At 39.9% G+C, this 22,042-nt stretch overlaps 1 protein-coding gene across 3 annotated transcripts in view; it reads left to right on the top strand.

Annotated features, from left to right (window-relative positions):
- zgc:100829 (uncharacterized protein LOC445149 homolog) overlaps window positions 1-21,322 on the top strand; it is a 33,768-nt gene extending 12,446 nt beyond the window's left edge. The window contains exons 4-10 of one of the 3 annotated variants that reach the window (XR_009785100.1): window positions 428-572; window positions 679-778; window positions 1,563-1,601; window positions 1,694-1,738; window positions 4,969-5,245; window positions 12,537-12,950; window positions 20,476-20,612. Coding sequence is in view for 1 of the 3 variants with exons in the window: in XM_061751307.1 (XP_061607291.1) it covers window positions 428-572; window positions 679-778; window positions 1,563-1,601; window positions 1,694-1,738; window positions 4,969-5,245; window positions 20,476-20,699 (830 nt within the window). In the remaining 2 variants the exon portion in view is untranslated. Of the gene's footprint in view, window positions 1-427; window positions 573-678; window positions 779-1,562; window positions 1,602-1,693; window positions 1,739-4,968; window positions 5,246-12,536; window positions 12,951-13,627; window positions 19,717-20,475 lie in introns of those variants that run through there. The other 2 variants (XR_009785099.1, XM_061751307.1) reach the window with 2 other exon arrangements.
- The last annotated feature ends 720 nt before the right edge of the window (window positions 21,323-22,042 follow it).

The raw sequence follows: 22,042 nt of genomic DNA, 5'->3' as shown, positions 1-22,042 counted from the left end.
ATCAGTCTTGTAATATTTGGTGCATTATCTTTTTCTAACATTGCAATGTAGTTATTCATGTTCTCACTGATATCATTCAATATTTTTTTGGGTGAATAATCAAATAAACAATATTAGTCAAATTGAAAACTATATATACTGTACATTGCCACATTTATTTCTCATTTTATTAAATAATAGGTTAATTGATTATTTATTAGTAAATTGTAACTAATATAACTGACAGTGTCAACCAAAACTGAGCATTATAATTTTTGTAACGCTTTAGAGGTTCGCACAAGATCATTATGTACCGGTACTGTACTTAACCTATATGTTCTGTTTTTGTCTCTCAAGTTTCACATCTGTCACTAATCTTGCCCCAAACATTGCCATTGTGTGCAAGGGGTCCATCTGTTTACTCAAATGTCGTGTTGTTTCCTCACAGCCAACAGCAAGAATGTGAGCTGGCTGCTGGGTCGCGATGGCGATGTGGCCGTCATTGTTATCGGGGAAATGGACGAGTTGACTTCCAAATGCATCATCTCAGGATTGGGAGAAAAAAAGGCACCCTGTCCACAGAACAATTCATTGTAATATATTTATATACAATATATGTAAATGTAATTTTTGTTTCACAGACTTCACTGTAGGTAAGATTTAAACAAAAGGATAATTTTTAAAAACTATCTGTTACAGCAATCAAACCATTTTGAAAAGCAGAATAAATGCAGAAGTCATGACTGACAGAGAAAACCTTCCTTCTCAGACACAACCTGGAATATCCTTGAATTTGAAGGTATGTAAATATTTAAATCATCTTGGAATGAAAATTAATGGTCTCAAACCCATACAAATGTTAGATCAAAATGAAAATGAACACGAACATTTTCTGTTCACCACTCAAAACATGATCTTGACATTGACAAAATTCCCATCAGACCCACATTTTCACCTCTTTTCAAAACATTACCCCCCATTGCAAAACCTCGTTCAAGCCATTTTTATCTCCGTGACATGATATATAAAGTATAGCTTGGCTCTTTAGCCGGGTTAAATCGCTGCTCCACAAGTAGTAGACACCCCTATTGATTTAAAAGGCAGTCTTTTAAATAAGCACACAACCCTGTGATATTTTAGGGTGTGCGTTTTACAAAGCTGCTGATTTTGGAGTCAGTGGTGGCAGTGTATATGTGGCAAAAAAAGTTTTTTTTTTTTTTTAATACATTGTCATTGCAACCTCTGCCAGGCATGATGTTTTGTTTTTTTTTAAATATGAACATCCTTAAGTGTCAGAGAGATGCTCTCTAAATAAAGAGCCATCCATTTTCTACACCACATATATATCCTCATTAGGGTTGCAGTAAACTCCGTTTCCCAGCTGACTTTGGGCGAGAGATTGCGGTACACTGTGGACCTGTTGCAGCCAATCGCACGGCACTTGTAGACAAAGAACCATTCACACATTAACCCCTATGGACAATTTAGACTAGGCTTCAATTAACCTAACATCAATTTGAATCGTTTCCTTCTAATTTCAAATGCTGAACACACTTGAATGATGACATGTCTGTTTCCACAAGGCCAAATGTGAAGAGGCAAGCACTTTACACCCCCTGGCGGTGAGTTTGCGCATTGTCCTGATGGAATGTGAGTCCAGTGCTTGGATTGCGTCATGGCCAACCATGGTGTAATGTCTTTGTTGCGCCCACAGGTGTCAGTGAGTGAGCATTCATCAGCATCTGCAACTGCACACGAGGTACTTAAAGTGATGAATGCACACAATTGTAAGATCTAAAGATGTAATAGTTCGTAGAAATAGTCGCTGGGAATTTATTTTAAAAAGGCTTTAATGGGGTCTCATCAGGTCATTCCCAGTCTGAGTAACAGGAAACTGTGGTTAAGCCAGTGGTCCTTTCACTCACCGCGTCATTGCATATCATCTTTCTCCCAGCATTCCCTCTTCATGCACTGAGCTCTAACAAGGGCCCTTCATTGAGTTCTGCATTTGAAACAGGTGAACTCTACTGACCCGCCCGAAGTCCGGAGAGCATGACTTTCACTCTGCCTCACTTTTTTGTGTCACGTGCACGCAAACGTTTGCAGTCACACAAGCGTGCGTGCGCACACTCAAACACACTCTCACACACGCACAGAGGCAGAAGAAGTGAAGGAGAAGAGGCACGGCGGATATTTGGGCCGCCCTAGAACAGATGGTTGATGAACTTGATCAGGGAATTAGTGGGACGCGTCACTCGCAGATGGATGGGATTGCAGGAACGTCCCCATGGTTTTTTGGGGCGAGTCGAAATCTGTGTTCTCAGGATTTTTTTTTTTCCACAGAAGCAAACTCCCTTATTTGTTCCTCAAGCCATGCTATGCATTTAACATGGACACTTAAGCAGAGTTTGGCAAAGACCAAATTCGTATGCGTAGGCTGAATGTTCTCGCGATCCAAGATCCTGGTTGGCCTCTTAAAATGTTTCCCATCAGAAAAAACTGAAATGCAGATACAGTGAACTCTCATACAGTATATTCGCGATTCGGCACTCACAAATTCACATCGTCACACATTTTTTGGGGGGCAACCTATCCTCCAGTATTGGCTGTTTTTGTGCTCAGGGCAAAGTATTAGTCGCTATATTGTGGCCTCTTGGTGCCAAGGAACTATGTTTAAGTGAAATTAGATAAGACAAAATTAGTGCTTTGCTGCCATCTTGTGGCATCTCTAGGCAATTTTAGACCTTTTGGGAGGGGCGCCAATTACGATGGATTTTCGCTATCTGCGGCAGGGTTTTATCCCTCTCCTTGCGAATAGCGGGGGAACACTAATCCGTTTTTTAGAGGCCACCTTTTGTCCTCAAATATTCTGAATTGTACAGGCTGTATTCAATGAATGTTTAAGTGTACACTGAAAAAATAAACACTGCATCATTTAAACAAAATTTAATCTGGCACATTTAATATTTTAGCTTTGATTGAATGAAAATGATTCATTTTACGTATCCTGAAAGTTTAAGCTGAAAATCTTTGTTTCATGTTAACCATATTAGAATGTTGGAACAACATTACCAGTGTTAACCAAAACGTTAGCTCTTGCTAACTTAGCTTAGTTTAGTTTCAAAGGACAGCAGTGCTCATACACATTGACACACACACATACACGGTTCACACAAGGCAAAGCTTTTGCCTTTGTTATTTTACATTTTATGGCATCTTTGTGGTTTATCTGAGAGAAATATAAATGTTTAAGCAGCAGATCCTCCCGTAGGCCACCGAGGTCTCCTTGGCCAGCACTTTGCGGACACTAATGCGTCGGATGCGAGGGCTGAATATTTCGTCTAGTCAAGGACATATACATGTTTAAAAACATAAATGACTTGAAAGTTACTGTAACGTTACCAAAATGCAAAGTGTGTTATTTTTTTCTTGTCAATGTCAACGTCGCTCTTTCCATCCAAGTCTGCAATGCATGCGCAAATCACATTCAATTAAATTAAATCCTTTCAAAATGGAAAATTTCAGTTCGGTGCCAAGCTGTAAATTTAAATTACAGTAAAGTAAGAAAAATACATTGAAATCACCCGCTAAACATTTTCAACAATTAGAATTTTCAAAAAATTTAATAAATGTGTGACAGCTTTTTTATACTTTTGTCAGTACAAGTTCGTATTTAGTAAAACTATTCGCACTTTCACGCATGACATAGGCTGAGCTTGTAAGAAAGTGAAAGGGAGGCTTGCTAAAGGGACTTGACCACTTAACTGTCACCCATGTGTTACATTAAGGTAACCACTGCATCGTAAACCTTAAAAATGATAAATTGTGCAATCACCTTTAACTTTGATGACGCATGAAGGATGCAGACACCCAAAATGCCAAATGTACGCATGAACACAGAAGTGCAGCTTGTATTTTGTTCTTATTTTGTTATTGTTATCGACTCGTTGCTTTTAGCCATAGTATAAGGACATGAATGGTATTTCTTATATCTGAAGAGCCAGGGGGAGTCTGTTTAGATGCCAATTGAAGTTGCAATTTTTTTGTTTTTTTTGTTTTTGTTTTTTTTTGTTTGTTTTTAAACACTGGACTGATAACCATGACATCTGTTTGCCAGAAGCTCAACTGCACTGTGTTTTTGTACTAGGTGTGTAGCTAGAGCGTGACACAGTTACACTTCTTGCCCCTTACCTCATACATGTGGGAATCGAATAATCACCCCATCACATTACTTTATTGCCCATGCATTTGGTTATTTTCTTTTTTTTTTGGGGGGGGGGTAGTCAAGGAAACATTTTGCGGGCGACATAAAATGACATGGAGGCCCAGATCTGTCCCACGTGCCTTAAGTAAAATACCTGTGCTTTATATGCTTACTGAGCTGAAGTCTCATGAGAGTAGCTGACACATCATGCAAGACAGTTCAAATTAATTTTGTGTGACTGACTTTTAAAGCCTATTTTTTCCTCAAATCTTGGTCGGTTTCCAACTTGTACAACCTTCTTTGCATTCAAATTTGGAGGATTCACTGCAGAACGATTAGTTCCTAAAGGAAAAGAGGGTTGACTGCTGCAGTTGCAATGCCTTCTGCAGGTTTGTCCAACTGATGAGAGGCAAGGAAGCAAAATTGTTGATTAAACTGGCGGAGGATCAGCGAGAAAGATTAGTGCGCTGGCTTGATTTCCAAGCCTCCTCATAATTTTCTTCCCACGCATAATTAAAGCCTTAACCAGTGGTCATCGGTCTGTTTGTGTCCTTACCGTGTGCTCTCATTACCGCAGAGAAGGGGAATTTGATGAGTCATTACCAGGGGCAATTCTTGGATCAGAGGTTTAGGGATGCTGGGATCCATTTTAGGGGTGCTTCAGCACCCCTAAAATGGGCTACAAAGGCTCATGGTCATGACTTTGACAGTGATTACATACATACATACATGAATTACACTTGTTGTCCTTCTCCAAGTTTTATTGTATCTTTTTCGCTCTGCAGGAAGAGAAGTCACTAAACGTGACCAATGAAAAGCCCGTCTCCCAGCCCAGGCTTCCCAGGAGAACCAACGCTTTCATCATGAAGCCTGCCAATGCGAGCGTGGCGCCGGGACCCGTCAACGCAAGACCCGCCGTCGCAAATCTGAGGCAGGCCAGTGTGGCGTCATCTCCTCCCCTCAGCGCCACGGCCAAAATGGACAGCGGAACGGCGGCGGCTTTTAAAGTGGACTTGGAGTCACAGGGCTTTGAAAAGATTGAGGAGTCACAGAAAGCCAAAGGTGAGTGAGCATTGCATCATGGGAAAGGGCACGTAGGGTTAGGATTATGAGCACTGAAGGGGCTCCCAAGACCCTGCATTGACACATGACCCTTCAAATATTAAATCATACTGTAATATCAGGTGGGTCAAAGAGTCCATTGCAGTGAGATATATACTGTATACAATACATATACCTTCCTCTGAAATTAATTGAATGTTAAATCATTATGTGATGCTCAACAAAATACTTGAAAGTATAATCCCATAAAATGATGTTAGTAAATTACAAGACTTTTTACTTCGGTAACTTTATATAATGTAAAAGTAATATGTAATGTAATAGTTATAATTTTGATACATGACAAACATACATTTTATTTCATAACATTTTATTTTTTTTTCTTTATTATCATTACCTTCGCTAACTGGTGGAGAGGCATCTGTTTTTTAGTGAGGTCTGTAGCTGCCATTTGGGCTCGTTTAAATCATCAGAATCATCTTTATTGGCCAAGTACTGTATGTTGAAACCACACATGCACTTTGTATCCGGAAATTGGAGCCACCCTAGTACGAGAGCAAACAAGCCACTATGACAAAATATACATTAAGGACAAAAGACAGAAGTACGGAGAGTCACCGAACAATGTAAGGGTACCAGTAATGTGGTAATGCTGATACAAAGACAATTGCGCAAATGATGCAGAGTTGTCAAGCAATTTAAAGTGACTAGTAGTGTGCTTATTCTGATATGACAAATTTGTGTAAAAACTGCACAATCGTCAAGCACGTAAGTGACGTGATCAACATGAGTTATGCAAGTAATCACCAAAGGTTTCTTATACCAACTAAAGGGCTACATTGTTCCTAATTACCTTAGGATGCATAAATTCTAATAATGATGGCTGGCATCATTCCGTTACATTTACTCAAGTAGCATTTTCGATAAACTGTACTTGTCAGAGTATTTTAAATGCAGTGTACTTTTTACTTTTGAGTATTTATGTGAAGAAGGATCGATACTTTTACTCCGTTACAATGATCGACATGCCGTTCGCTACTTTTATTTATCCGTTCTTGCGTGTGCGCATCTATTTTTAGACTCCATTTTCGACTTCCGTATAGGGCGCCCGTTGCGCCAATCCAACATCATCACGTGTGTCATTTGACTCCAATTCACCAATCAGACGACACAAGGCAAGTCACATGACCGCGCACGTAGCCTTCACAAGCCAATCAAAATGACTCATTTTGGGTGGAAAAAAACACCCGCGCGAATGTGTTTACTTTACAGACTCCAAAAATTAACAGCTTTGTCATGCAGCTCTTAAAATTGTGACTGCCCAAACTTGGATATCTCAGCCCACTTCTAACTTGAGAAAACACCTTGCACTAAGTTGCAGATGTTTTTGCTGTTGTTTTGGCAGTGGATATGACAACATTAGCACTATCCTATGCTGTCACACACACAATCACTAAGTCTGGTCAGCAAACAGCTTCATCAAGTCATTTAAGTGAATAAAGCAAATAATATTTCTGTCCGGCCCGATGCATGTGTTGTTGGTTTTTGGGCAGTTAAAAATTTAAATGGTGGCAGGTGTCTGTCGACTCCCGTATATTATTATTTATTTTATGTTATTTGATGTTCATGCTGTGATTTAAATAATCTGAAGTTACTCCCAACTTACTCTTTACTTGAGTAGTTTTTTCATTGAGTACTTTCTTACTCTTACTCAACTAAATATTTGGATGACTACTTTTTACTTTTACTCAAGTCATATTATTCTAAAGTAACAGTACTCTCACTTGATTACAATATTTGGCTGCTCTGCACACTGTAAAAAAAAAACAAAAGTACTGAAATAGGAATATTTTCACACACAGACACATTTTCCAACATGTCTGCCACAGTGGAGTTTTATTCCATTTCTAATTAGACATCTCACGGTGGCGAAAGACCGAAAACATAGAAAGCGGCTGAAAAGTGAGCTCACGCACATGATGTCACTTTCGTCTCCACTGAAGCAACAACAATGCTCTGACTGGAAGTGTTGAGTGGAAGCTGCCTGCGCAAAGTTTCAGCAGTTGGAGAAGGATTTATTCCCTTTTTTTCCTTCTAATGTGCTGGCCAAATAGTACCTCAGCCTCTCGGAATCTTTATGGAGTGGCAAAATCAAACCAGGCCAACCAGGAGGGGGGAAAAGCAAGTACGACTTGTGATTTGTGATACAACCCCAATTCCAATGAAATCGGGACGTTGTGTTAAACATAAATAAAAACAGAATGCAATGATTTGCAAATCATGTTCAACCTATATTTAATTGAATACACTACAAAGACAAGATATTTAATGTTCAAACTGATAAGCTTTATAGATTTTAGCAAATAATCATTAACTTAGAATTTTATGGCTGCAACAAAAAAGCTGGGACAGGTGGAAAAAAAGACTGAGAAAGTTGAGGAATGCTCATCAAACACCTGTTTGGAACATCCCACAGGTGAACAGGCTAATTGGGAACAGGTGGGTGCCATGAATGGGTATAAAAGGAGCTTGCCTGAATTGCTCAGTCATTCACAAGCAAAGATGGGGCGAGGTTCACCTCTTTGTGAACAAGTGCGTGAGAAAATAGTCGAACTGTTTAAGGACAATGTTCCTCAACGTACAATTGCAAGGAATGTAGGGATTTCATCATCTACGGTCCATAATATCATCAAAAGGTTCAGAGAATCTGGAGAAATCACTGCATGTAAGCGGCAAGGCCAAAAACCAACATTGAATGCCCGTGACCTTCGATCCTTCAGGCGGCACTGCATCAAAAACTGACATCAATGTGTAAAGGATATCACCACATGGGCTCAGGAACACTTCAGAAAACCAATCTCAGTAAATACAGTTCGGCGCTACATCCGTAAGTGCAACTTGAAACTACTATGCAAAGCAAAAGCCATTTATCAACAACACCCAGAAATGCCGCCGGCTTCTCTGGGCCCGAGGTCCTCTAAGATGGACTGATGCAAAGTGGAAAAGTGTTCTGTGGTCCACAGAGTCCACATTTCAAATTGTTTTGGGAAATTGTGGACGTCGTGTCCTCTGGGCCAAAGAGGAAAAGAACCATTCAGACTGTTATGGATGCAAAGTTCAAAAGCCAGCATCTGTGATGGTATGGGGCTGTGTTAGTGCCAATGGCATGGGTAACTTACACATCTGTGAAGGCACCATTAATGCTGAAAGGTACATACAGGTTTTGTAGAAAAATATGCTGCCATCCAAGTAACGTTTTTTCATGGACGCCCCTGCATATTTCGGCAAGACAATGCCAAACCACATTCTGCACGTGTCACAACAGCGTGGCTTCGTAGTAAAAGAGTGCGGGTACTAGACTGGCCTGCCTGCAGTCCAGACCTGTCTCCCATTGAAAATGTGTGGTGCATTATGAAGCGTAAAATACGACAACGGAGACCCCGTACTGTTGAACAGCTGAAGCTGTACATCAAGCAAGAATGGGAAAGAATTCCACATACAAAGCTTCAACAATTAGTGTCCTCAGTTCCCAAATGTTTATTGAATGTTGTTAAAAGAAAAGGTGATTTAACACAGTGGTAAACATGACCCTGTCCCAGCTTTTTTGGAAAGTGTTACAGCCATAAAATTCTAAGTTAATGATTATTTACTAAAAAAAAGAAACATTTCAACATTAAATATCTTGTCTTTGTAGTGTATTCAATTAAATATAGGTTGAACATGATTTGCAAATCATTGTATTCTGGTTTTATTTGTTTAACACAACGTCCCAGCTTCATTGGAATTGGGGTTGTATTTCCTAGCATGCTTTATTTGGTCTTTGTTGTCATGGCTGCGTACATTTAGATTTACTACTAGAAATTGTAATTCCTGTGGGATTTGTGTGTGAATGCTGAGAGATGGCACCCATCTCAAAAGCGAAAGAAAATGAATTCAGCACTTTTGACTCACTTTAATTAATGCATCGCAGCTCATCGTAGCAGTCCCTAGATACTATGCATCTATGCCCCTATAGTGACTCTGAGAAGGGGTGATGTCAAAGTAATCAAATTGTACACTTGACCAAGTAGTATCATCTTCAAGTGATACTATATTATCACTGCTTTTCTCCCATTCCCACAAGGCTCCTTTTACAGACTTTCTCTATGAACAGCAGCAAATTCTCTACTCTGAAGACAACACTCATCCAAAGCAGTTCTGTTCAATTCAGTTTGAAATTAGCACCATCCAGTGGAAAACAATGATACTGTAGTTTAAAAGGCCATTTAGAGAGGGAGACTCTGTTTCCGTTAGATCCCTCTGCTGGAAGAATGCTCATTCTACATCACATTCATGTCATCTTTTCCAAAAAGGTCTTTGGACAGCAGAAACAGTCGACTAGCTAAGAAGCATAGACGTTTCTGTAATATTCATGGCAGCTTGGCTTCGCAAGTGTGTCCAAAAAGCGGGAGTAACAAACACCCAGAATAACAATTCTGGAAAAAATAAATAAATAAATACAAATAAGTAAATAAGCAATTGAATTCCCTGATATTGGCGGAAGTAAAGACAACTCCTGGTACAAGAAAAAAGATGACTTTAAAAAATATGTCTGGTCCCACATTAGTGAAGCTCACTGAAAAACAAACGAAAAGAACAGCTGCAGGCTGGAGGTAGACACACGTCGGACACAGAGGCGGATAAATGTCTCCACTCCGGACAGGGAATACTGAGCGAGTGTCTGTCCTTGACAATGGCAGGAAGCTCGTTCCAAGGGGAAGAGGTGGCCGACAACGCTCCAAGTCTCAGCTGTTTGTGTTTGCATGTGGGTCGTGACAACCATTCCTGTTTCCCCCGAGCAGGAAGTGTGACCTGTCACACGAGCCACAAGTGTCAAAAGATGTCTGGGACAAATGAATAACACTTGTACAAACCAGAGGGACACAATAAACTATGACACAATGTGGTGACAATAACTAAGTAAATAATACAAAATGGATATGTAATAATATGACATGACAACAAGATGCAGCGTTTAGCATGAATGATCTTCATTTGGAGAAGTTGGTTTTTAACAAGTAAGGGAGCGCTTTAATATACAAAAGTCAAAGTTCATTACATGATGTATACCCATCTCAAGTAAATGCAATTTTAATTTACTGAAGGTCATACATACTCCCCCCAAAAGTATTACCAAGTGAGGCGAATTCCTTTATTTGTGCAATAGAATGAAAACATTTGGGTTTGACACGTAAAGATGAATATGACACGAGAGGTCTTGACATCCGGATTGGATACACACTTTTGTTTGAATCCACACATTTAATGTGAACAAAGGTATTGGGGCATGTGTGTATGTGTTTTGTCACCCAGGTGCACTGATTAGCCAAACAATTTACATCATTGAATGTCTTCTCAGTTTCAGATTTAGATTTTGCCTGGGAAGTCCACATTTATATTCATTAGAGGTATAACCAACAGTAAAACCAGAGAGCTGTCTATTGGTGGAAAAAAAATCTAAGGAGCTAGAAAAAAAAAGAAAAATCAATAATAGACATTGCACAAACATTGACCGTAACCAGTACAACCATTTGGCGTTTCCTGAAGAAGAAAGAAACCACTTGAGCATTAAGTAGCATGACGATCAAGGAAAACAGCAGCAGTTGATGACAGAAATGTGGTGAGAACAAGGCTGACAAATAACTGTTAGTGACATCAGCAACAGCCTCCAGAGGGCAACAGCCTGCAGAGAGGTAAGGTATCACAACCTACTGTTTTAAAATAAACTCAGAAGTCTAGAGAAACATGTTGTCTACCAATTAAAAAAAACAAAAAACGATGCAACAAAACTGATTGGGAGATCCTTTAATCATGCAGTGAGAAAGACCTAGAGCACAATGCCAAAACAACAGTAGTTCATCAGGGACAAAAAGTGGAAAGTTTAATTCAATCTCCAGATTTAAACCGAATAGAGCATGCATTTTACCTTCCAAATGGGGTAACCCCCAAAAAAAGAACAACTGAAAATATTGCTATCTTCTAAGTTCAGATCAAAATGCAAATCCCTACCTAAAAGCTTCAATTTTAATCTCTTGTTTCATTTTCGTCTTTTAAAGTCAAACACAAATGTTTTCAGTCTATCCATCCATCCATTTTCTGAGCCGCTTCTCCACTAGGGTCGCGGGCGTGCTGGAGCCTATCCCAGCTATCATCGGGCAGGAGGCGGGGTACACCCTGAACTGGTTGCCACCCAATCGCAGGGCACATACAAACAAACAACCATTCGCACTCACATTCACACCTACGGGCAATTTAGAGTTGTCAATTAACCTACCATGCATGTTTTCAGTCTACAGCAAAAGTAAAGAAAATAGCCTCACTCCTACAATAATTTTGGAGGGGACTGTATTTACTCTAAATGCAACTTTTTTTCTCACTGCCAGCCACAATTAGAGTGTGAAGTTTAACACCCTAGACTTGCTGTATTTGTGCCTTTGTCTTGAAAGCAATTATCATTGTCGCACTGACGTCGCCACATATACCATGATGTTAATTGGGCAATCTGCATTGGTTGTGTAAACATTCACTTCAGCAACGTCCAATTACAAGTCTAGAAAATGTAATAACAGTGTTGTAGTTCCCAATCCAAGCGTAACGCAGTATGACTTTTCATAAGAGTCCATATTCCTTTGGAAGATACCGAAGGTAGAATAAATTGGCTGGGATTGTGCTTTCATTGTTGATAGTCAAGGCAAGGCATCTTTATTCATGTAGCGCATTTTGTACAAGCGGTAACTCAATCTGCTTGACATGATTGAAAGTAAAAGCATTTTAAAATGAGCTAAAGACATTTAGAAAAACAAAGGGAAGAAATAAATCATTAGCGGTGTGATATGTGAAGCTCGCATGTTGAGTTGCAAAGCTGTGTTCGTGTCTGTCGGAGATTTCAGTTTCATCCTTGTATTTAGTTAATACCTATTCATTCGAGTAGATTTGGCTTATATGGGCGTTTTAAATTATACTTAACATGCGTTGATTGCTTGCTGTTCGGTTATGCAATTAACATCCAGAAATGCCCAAATTTGGAGACATTCACTCGGTATTGGCTAAATATGGAGGAAAAGAAATTCGCTTTGAGGATTCTATACCTCGGCAAGCCACAAAATAAAATTAAAAGATGATCAAACTGATCAATATCCTGGTGCTATCACTCTAATAATGAATCACATTAGTGACACATTTCACATTCTTTCATTTTTATAGCTGAAAGGGACGGAAAAAACTGTGTCAAACTGCTTTTTTTTTTTTAAAGGAGTGATCCTTCCTGGAACATCATCTGACGAAGGCCACAAGACAAAACACTTTGGTCTCGCACTGTGCTGTCGAGACTGTTGCTTTTTTTTAATTTTTTGTATTTTTTTGAGGGGGGGAGCCTCGAACATTCTCATTCTAAAAACTATTGTGTATTATAATAGTTTGACAAAATGTCAATAATGAAGATGTGAAGCCTATTTCAAGGAGACATTATGCATTTTTGTCAAAATGTATAAAACGGTTAACAAGTCTGTAATATGCTTTCGTCAAAATATCACAAGGATCTGTATTATAGTTATATATTTTCTCTTGCTAAAATCATTGTTTTTAGAGGCTGCCAATACGATTGGGTGCTGCATGCAGTCCTGCCTGAATACAGCAACTAATAATTGTAGCGGGCTGTGTCCTGCAGGTAAGATTCATAAAATTCCTCAACTCCTTTCACAGCTCATTAGTACGGCATTAATATTTTTCGTTCTACACCAAGGATAAAGGATTTGAATGTGAGTACTGTTGTACTGTATTGTCAGTACATGTTGTTGTTAAAGCACTGCAACATAGATGCTAATTAGCGTTCACGTAGTGTTAAGCTAGCGGACTAAAAGGCTTAGCTATGGTTGTTTTAAGTACGCGAGGTATAATTCGCTTTGTTTTAGTTTGAAGGTAAACGTCAACTGGGAGTGGGATTTAACAGATTGAAGCCTCTTTTTTTATCAATTGTTCACTATTTGCCAAACTGCTGCCACCATACGGCCTTCGCAAGTCAACGCAAAAAAAAACGGTCAATAGACGGCTCGTATCTCAAAAACCCGAAAGTCACTCGTATCTCAAGGCACCACTGTGTGTGCCCTTTAAAAGTACAGTAGCTGTTGTTATTATTTTTACACTTCTATGACAGTTAACCAGAACACATTGTGTTTCATAGCTCCACTGTGTTATGTTCAACAATCTGCAATGTGTTAGTGTTTGGTTATATTAACATTTTGAAGATGTGGCGCATCTGTAGAAGCTAGTGTTTGTGTACTGTATATATATGTGAGTGCATGTGTGCGTGCGTCGGTGTTTATAACCTCCTCCTTTTTCTATCAGCGGGGTCGGCTTTCCTCTCTTCTCTCCTCACCTTCAGAGGGAAGGACGCACATTCCTGCGCCGCTTCCCGACTCTAGCCCTGGGCGACGCTCAGCCCCGTGCTGATAAGTGACAGGGGCCCCAGTGGCGTGCACACACACAAGCACACACACACACACCCTGCCCTTCTGTCCACAGACGTGCTGCTCGGGAATTCTGCCCTCTGCTCCACTTCTGCCTCCCCCACCTCCTTCCTCTCTCGCTCTCCTGCTCGCACTCTTGACGAGGGGTCTTCAAAGAGATAGATTGGTCTTTAATTTCAGCGCCAGACTGGTCAGTGGCGTTATCGCCCAACACCTCCCGCACACCCACCCTCACCCACTCACCGTCATCCCTTCCCCTACTATGCACAAGGGAGTGAGAGATCTAAATTGGAGATTTATTAATCAATCCAGGATGATTAAACACCGATATTTTGGTCCACTTGATGGTTGTTTATTTGCCGAGCAGTGTCTTTTTTTCTCATTTGTTATAGTCAGATGACTACATTCAAGAATAGTGTATACTGGGTGGGTGTTTTTTATTTTGTTACCTTAGTTGACACTTAAAAAAAAACACACTCCCTCTTTCTGTCTGCCTCTGTGTTTATTAAGTATTCCACTCAGGCCTTCACCAAGGCTCCGAGCACAAAAAACACACTCTGACCGCCACTCAGTGTGTGTGTGTGTGTGTGTGTGTGTGTGTATCCGCATGTGCGTCCGCCTTGCGCGCTCGGTGCGTGCCTGAATGTGTGTCAGCCTCAATTGCTGGAGCCTGCCCAAGGTTTCCGTGGTGACTGCACAACACAACGAGACAATCAGGGGCAGGCCCACGCAGCGCTGAGAGAGGACATTAACACAGGAACCGGGGGTGGGGTCAGAGGTCAGAGGAAGGCAGGCAGAAAGACGCTAAGCAACAAAGGTGAAGTCTAAACAGCAATAAACAATAACACAACCTACTTTCATGTGTTCATTTTTCAAAGAAAAGGCCTGAGGATTGCCTGCCATGTGTGCGTGCGTGTGATGTGGAAATTGGTCGCACGCCCGAGCGAATTGGTGAGCAGGAGGGCCGCGTGAGGCTCGGCTTGGCGTTGTTGTTGTGTGGCGTGAGAATGTGTCTCTTCAAATCCCCACCGACAGAGACGCATGCTTGTCGCTCTATTTTGTGTGCGTGAAGACTGCTTATGTAGCACACACACACGCACACAGTCTCGCTCACATTTCTGCGTCCCCCGGGGATGACGCTAAAAATATGTGGCTCCTCAAGCCTTCTGGTGTCTGAGCAGCGTCTGTCTGCTCTCCATTGCCTCCCTCCTCCCCTCTCTTGCGCCTGTTCCCTCCATTCCTCCCTCAATTACACCCTCTACCTCACCGAGCGCGCGCGCACACACACACACAGACACACACGCATGCACAAACTACGGCCAGCTGTGTCCCCGCTGCACTTCCATGGAGGATGACCTCTGCTCAGCCAGGGTGGGATAAAGGGAGGCGGAAAGGAAAAAAGAAAACAAAAAAACAAGAGTGGAGTGAAGAAAGATGCATTTGGAAAGAGGAAGTGATCGAGGTGCTGAAAGAATTCTAGCTTTAATAACAATCTTTTACAGTTTGCATTTTCGTCTGCTTTTCCTGAAACATATTTTTAAGTTATGTTCACCTTTATTGGCACCATCATACTCCCTAAGGTGTTCTGTGCTGGAGAAATTGTGGGAAAATAGTGTGAGCATCCCTCCAAGGAATTAAAAAAAATAAAAATAGTGCATGTGATACATAGTCAGTAGGTTTGTGGTTGTATAGTGTATATTGTAAAACTACTGGTATACTATAAGTATTTTTGCAATAAATGCTCCTATGCTGTGCATTGCTTTGTATTAATAAATATCTAAAGTTACAAAAGAAACAGCTGGAATTTTTTCAGAAATAGTCTAATAAATAACAGTAATAACGAGATCACAGCATAGAAGAGGCCAGCAGAGCAATCTGACTGGACTCCGGGAAGCCATGACAAAAGTCCCATCACAGTTCTTGCTCACTGATTCAATCACAATATATCACAAAACAAAGTTTGTATTTAACGATTCAAAGTAGTTGTATTGATTATCTTTTTTTAAAATTATTTTATGCTTGAAGGGCCCTATATTTAATATTGTAATGTACTAATGTTACTGCCATTGCCATTACAGTCAGCAAAATGTTTAATAATCATTAGTACACATGGCTTTGTTAACCAATAAATGCGCAATAACAATAATTATATTCATAGATTTTATTTTCTGCGCCTTTCATGTCACTCAAGGTCACGTCACAGGATTTAAAACGTATAATTTTTCTCAGTATGAAAAAGAGAAAAGAAAAAGGAAAAAAATACTAAATGAATAAAAATAATCTGAATAAGTGTAAAACCTAAGAACCTCAATACAAAAATGCATGCTGAAGAAGCTAAGCTAATAAATTAGCTAACATTCTCTATTGAGAAATAAACCTAATTTAATTTGAAAAACCTTGTAGCATTAGCTCCAGCGCTGGTGCTAACACAGCATGTGAGATACACTGGCTGGTCCACTAGTATTAGAGACCAAGATCCTGTCTTGGAGTCACAAAGACAGACACTATTCTTATTAAAAGCCAGTGTGTCATATAATTACTTTGCGCTATTATTATAATATAGGCGGCAACATTTATCTTCTGGCAATACAATGGCATCATTGCTTTTCTGTCTGTGATTGCGCTGATGTTTCTGATGTAAACGTCAGCTGTTTTGGATCGTGGAAAGGTACTGGGAAGTGTCGCGACTGACGTAATAATAGCTCCACATGTTCAGCAGTGATTCCCATCAGGAGTGCTATTTATTTTCATTAAATTGATCTGGATTTATTGTTACTAAATGAAATGTGGTTAACAGAAAGTAGCTGTAATAACATTTTAAATAAAGCAACACCAGCAAATTTGTATTTTATGAACAAATGTTGAATAGGCAAAAAAGGCGGTGGTATTGCTGTTATTTTTAAGCCATTATTTGTTTTTTTGTGTAAATAAATTATACTGGGTGTTTTGAAATCTCAGTTTTTTAGTTAAAGGTGACCCAAAGGTTATTGTTTTAATAATTTATAGACCTCCAAGATACAATAGAAAATTTATGGAGGACTTTTCAGAATTGCTGTCAGTTATTTGTACTGACTACAACTATTTTGACTTCTCTCAACATATTAAGAGTCCAACCCACACTCAAGGTCACATCTTCGACCTGGTCATCGCAAAGGATGTTGAAATTCTATCAATTGACATTAAGGATATGGCTAGTTCTGACCATTTTTGTGCATTCTTTGAATTACAGATTCTTCCAAAAGTTCAGACAACCTCTATGTCTTTTAAGAAAAGGTACATAAATGTGCGTACCGCCACTAAATTTATGGAGACCATTGCTGTGCTGCGACAGTTGATGAACTTTTGGATAATTTCACCTGTAAAATCTCAAATGTCATGAATTCTGTCGCTCCTATCAAAACTAAGACAATCTTGAGGCGACCTAGAACACCGTGGAGGAGCACAATGATGGTAAAGACCTCTATATCAAAGTGTGGGAAAGCAGAACGTAAGTGGAGAAAAACTATACTCCAAATTGACTATGACCTCTACAGACAAAGTCTTTGCAATTATAACCAAGAGTTAGTCAGGGCTAGACAGCAACACTTTTCTGAAATCATCACTAAGAACTTCAACAATACTCGCACTCTGTTTGCTGTGGTTGACAAGCTCACAACCCCCCTGAATCAGATAGCTCCAGAACTCCTAACAGCAGGTAAATGCAATGAATTGGCTTATTTTAGTGAAAAAATACAATCCATCAGGTTAAATATTCGCACAAATCAGCAAAATGATAAAATGATACTACATCTGAAGCAACCCAGGAAAAACTTTATTACCATGTCAGAATTTGATACAGTTGACCAAAAAAACTGTAGAGAAATCGGTTCAGCAGCTGAAATCATCAATGAGTTGTCTTGACTCAATACCATCTGACTTTTTCAAAGCTATTGCGAACTCTATGCTAGCTGATTTGCAGCAAATAATCAATTGCTCACTTCAGTCAGGTAAGTTTCCTAAAGCTCTTAAAGTAGCGGCCATTAAGCCTCTGCTAAAAAAATAGAACGCTGGATGCTTCCACGTTAGCGAGCTGTAGACCCATCGCAAATCTCCCTTTCATAGCAAAGATTGTTGAGAAAGTTATTTTTTTATCAACTCAGCAACTTCTTGAACTTAAATTGACTTTTTGACAAATTTCAATCAGGTTTCCGAACTCATCACAGTACAGTATCTGCTCTTATCAAAGTGCTAAATGATATGAGGTTGAATACTGACTTGGGAAAGGTGTCAATTATGGTCTTGTTGGACCTTTTGATACGGTAGATCATAATATACTGCTGAACAGGTTGGAAACGTGAGTAGGACTAAATGGAACAGTCCTTAAATGGTTCAGCTCCTACCTGGAGGAAATGAGTTATTTTGTAACCATTGGAAGTGTTCAATCTCATCGAATGGCAATGACCTATGGGGTCCCTCAAGGGTCAGTTCTTCAACCCCTCCTGTTCAGCCTGTATATTCTACCCTTGGGTCAAATTCTTCAGAACTTTAATTTTGACTATCATAGCTATGCAGATGACACACAGTTATATCTAGCAGTGTCTTCAGATGACAACAGTTCAATTGAGGTGTTGTGTCACTGTCTAAAACAGATAAATAACTGGATGAGTCAACATTTTCTTCAATTAAATCAACAAAACTGAGATATTTTTGGGGGGGGCAATAAAGAAAGAGGATTGCTGTTTGTAAATACCTTTAGTCACTCTCTTTAAAAACCAACTCCGAAACCTTGGTGTTCTGATAGATTCCGACCTGACTTTCAACAGTCATATCAAATCAATTACTTAAACTGCCTTCTACCATCTGAAGAACATATCCAGAGTGAAGGCTTGCATATGTGAAGCAGACCAGGAGAAGCTCATCCATGCTTTTATCTCAAGTAGACTAGACTATTGTAATGGTCTTCTGACTGGACTGCCTAAAAAGAGCATTAAACAGCTGAACCTCATTTAGAATGCTGCAGCTCGGGTTCTGACCAGAACAAAGAGGTCAGATCACATTACTCCAATCCTAAAGTCTTTACACTGGGTTCCAGTCAGCTTTAGAATAGATTTAAAAGTTCTGCTACTGGTCTAAAAATCACTAAACGGTTTAGGTCCTGAATACATGAATGAAATGCTAATGGAATATAAACCCAGTAGGGCTCTGAGATCGACAGACTCAGGTCAAATAGTGGAGCACAGAGTCCAAAGCAAACATGGTGAAGCAGCATTTAGCTATTGTGCTGCACACAAATGAAATAAGTTGCCAACAGAAGTGACATCAGTCCCAAGTGTGCATGTTTTTAAGTCCAGGTTAAAAACTCTTCTTTTTTTCCCATGCTTTTTAGAGCATTTCCACTTTTAAATGATATTTCTTGCACTGTAGGCTGCTTTAATTGTATTTTATTTTTTGCCCTCTTTGTTTTAAATGTTTATAAGCTGTTTTTGTCTTTGTTTTTAAATGCTTTTAATCATGTAAAGCACATTGAGTTACCTTGTGTATGAAATGTGCTATATAAATACATTTGCTTTGCTTAAATTGGTTGTAAAACGATTTCCTACAAATAATGTATATTTTTTCAACTATCATGCCAGCGATGTACAGTGACAGGCAGAACAATTAAATGCTCCTCCAGTAGGTGTCAAAAGGTACAAGCAACCTGTGTATCCACCTGTTGCCATTCATACAACAGAATTGTAGCTTTGTTTAACTAAACAGGCTCAGATTTCACACTGTAAATTTGTGAGTAAACAGAGATGATATCGTCATTCTTTCTGTATACAGTGAACCCCGTTTACTGAGGAAGATACATTCCAGACCCACTCACAATATGTGAAAATGTGTAAAATATAAATGATATAAAAATGATTTTTAATACAGTAGTTTTACCCTTCCCACATGCTTTGACCACATTTAAACTTGTTAAAAACAATAAAAATTATGAAAACACACTGTTTAAACACACTGTATCTACCTTAGTGTTTTTCCTCCCCCTTTCTCCATCAAGAAATGAGAGCAATCATATATCATCACTTTGAGGAAACAAAGACTTTTGCTTGCACAGCTCTCCAAAAAAGGCGAAGTGTGCTTGCTTCAATCTTTTTATCAGTAGCAGTTGAAGTTCACTGTAAAACTAATACCCTAAAACCAAAAAAAGAGTTAAACATTTTATATTTAAACACAAATGTTCAACCAAACCATGTAATTCTGTCTAATGAAAGTCTGTTAGCGTAATGCCAATATATCATGCAAAACACCATAGATGGCCTAATGGAAATTACCATACTGTAGATGTTATGGTTAATATAAACCTTTAAACAACTGCAACTTTAATACACAAGGAGCAGCAACACATACAAAGACAGGAATACTCGCAGGCATATATTCTCTGCTCTGTGTAGATAACACTGAACCTTCATAGGGCACCTTCTCGGCCTCTTCTTTTCACTCTCAATTAGACTGCATCTCTTCCAGTAAACCTCTGTGCTTCCCTGCATGTTGCGGCATAATGTGGTACAACACTAAAGGTGTGCAACTCTAAATAAATACAGACTTGCCCGTATACTGTAAAAACTCATGAAATGGCCCCGTTTGAATGTATTTTGAAATATTTGTGTGAATGCATGACTCTGTTGGTATCCGCATAATATTGCTTGTTATCATGGCTGAAGGGTCTTTCTTAAGCAAATATCTTTTGGTGTTTTTCAGGGACCGCTGCATTGGAAGTGCCTGGCAGGGTGTCGTCAATGAAGGTGGGCTCATCGGGGAGTATGCCGCCAAACGCCGGACGGGGCCGTGTGGCCCAGCTGAGGAAAACCTTTAGCGTCGATAGTAGTCCGACCCCCCCGACAACCCCCTTGCGCGGCATCAAGCCTCCTCTCCCGACCAAGCCGAGCCACTTGCGTGTATCCACCACTTCTTCTGTCAGGTAATCCCGAAGCTGACCCAAAGAATCCATAGAGAAGCCACACTGTACAATATTGGACCATGTGGAGTTATAGTCAGTGGAAGGACAACTCCACCAATTAAGACACTTGTTACATTGCTCTCAGTATCCCAAAGCACAAAAATGGAAATGCTTGAACGTGTTCTCTATTTACTGTCGGATGTGACTGTCACATTGTTTTGTGATAAAGTTTGCATTAGGTCATATGTGGTTTTCTTTTCATTTTCTGAGGTGGAATAAGGTACAGAGGGATCCTTCCTTTAATGGAATCGCCCCACTGAGAGTTATTATGGTGTGTCACATGACTCCTTGCCTCAGTGCAGCTTGTTGAGGACCAATGACGGTGCCAAAAATTCCTAATCCCTCCCATTGGATCAAATCCTGGCAGGTTTGATGGTCATTGCCAAATCATCCAACTCTGCTAAGTGTTACGTCTCAGTACTATATCAAACAATTGTACAGTGTGTTTTTTACTATTTTTCCACATTTTCTATAGGGAGAATGATATGTAATGGACAATTTTAAAACGTGTACCGTTTTGAGGCACATTGGAGGTCGAGTTTGTGTTGTTGAATCAAAGAGGCAATAAATGGATGTATTTAAAAGTCACACTACAGCTGTAGCCATTCTTTATTTGAAAAAGAAAAACCTCCAGAATGAATGAAAAATTGCTTCAATTTGCATGATACACTGGTTTATGATATGAATAGCGTTTCTGTCATTTGCAGGGAAACCCCAGATTCTCTCTTTTAATGATTTATAATGCTGGTGGACAAGCCAGACACCTTTCCTGTTGTGTTAGAATTAGCATCAAGGTAATGCTACAGAGTGGTTACAATGTAACGGATGTGATTCAGAGGGGGATTGGCAAGATTTGTCAAGTCGTGTTGTTCAAATCTAAGTAAAGTTAACTCTGTTTACCAGGTCAAAGTCAAATCGAGTCATTCATAAGTTTTAGCTAAACTAGTTCAAAATCTGGCGGCACGGTGGACGACTGGTTAGAGCGTCAGCCTCACAGTTCTGAGGACCGGGGTTCAATCCCCGGCCCCGCCTGTGTGGAGTTTGCATGTTCTCCCCGTGCCTGCGTCTGTTTTCTCCGGGCACTGCGGTTTCCTCCCACATCCCAAAAACATGCGTGAATTGGAAAATTGCCCCTAGGTGTGAATGTGAGTGTGAATGGTTGTTTGTTTGTATGTGCCCTGCGATTGGCTGTCAACCAGTTCAGGGTGTACCCCGCCTCCTGCCCGATGACAGCTGGGATAGGCTCCAGCACCCCCGCGACCCTAGTGAGGAGAAGCGCCTCAGAAAATGGATGGATGGATGGAAGTT

This window comes from Phyllopteryx taeniolatus, chromosome 17 (genome assembly GCF_024500385.1).
Source record: "Phyllopteryx taeniolatus isolate TA_2022b chromosome 17, UOR_Ptae_1.2, whole genome shotgun sequence".
Taxonomy (NCBI): domain Eukaryota; kingdom Metazoa; phylum Chordata; class Actinopteri; order Syngnathiformes; family Syngnathidae; genus Phyllopteryx; species Phyllopteryx taeniolatus.
The sequence above is the reverse complement of the archived record's forward strand: the minus strand, read 5'-3'. Positions and strand labels throughout refer to the sequence as shown.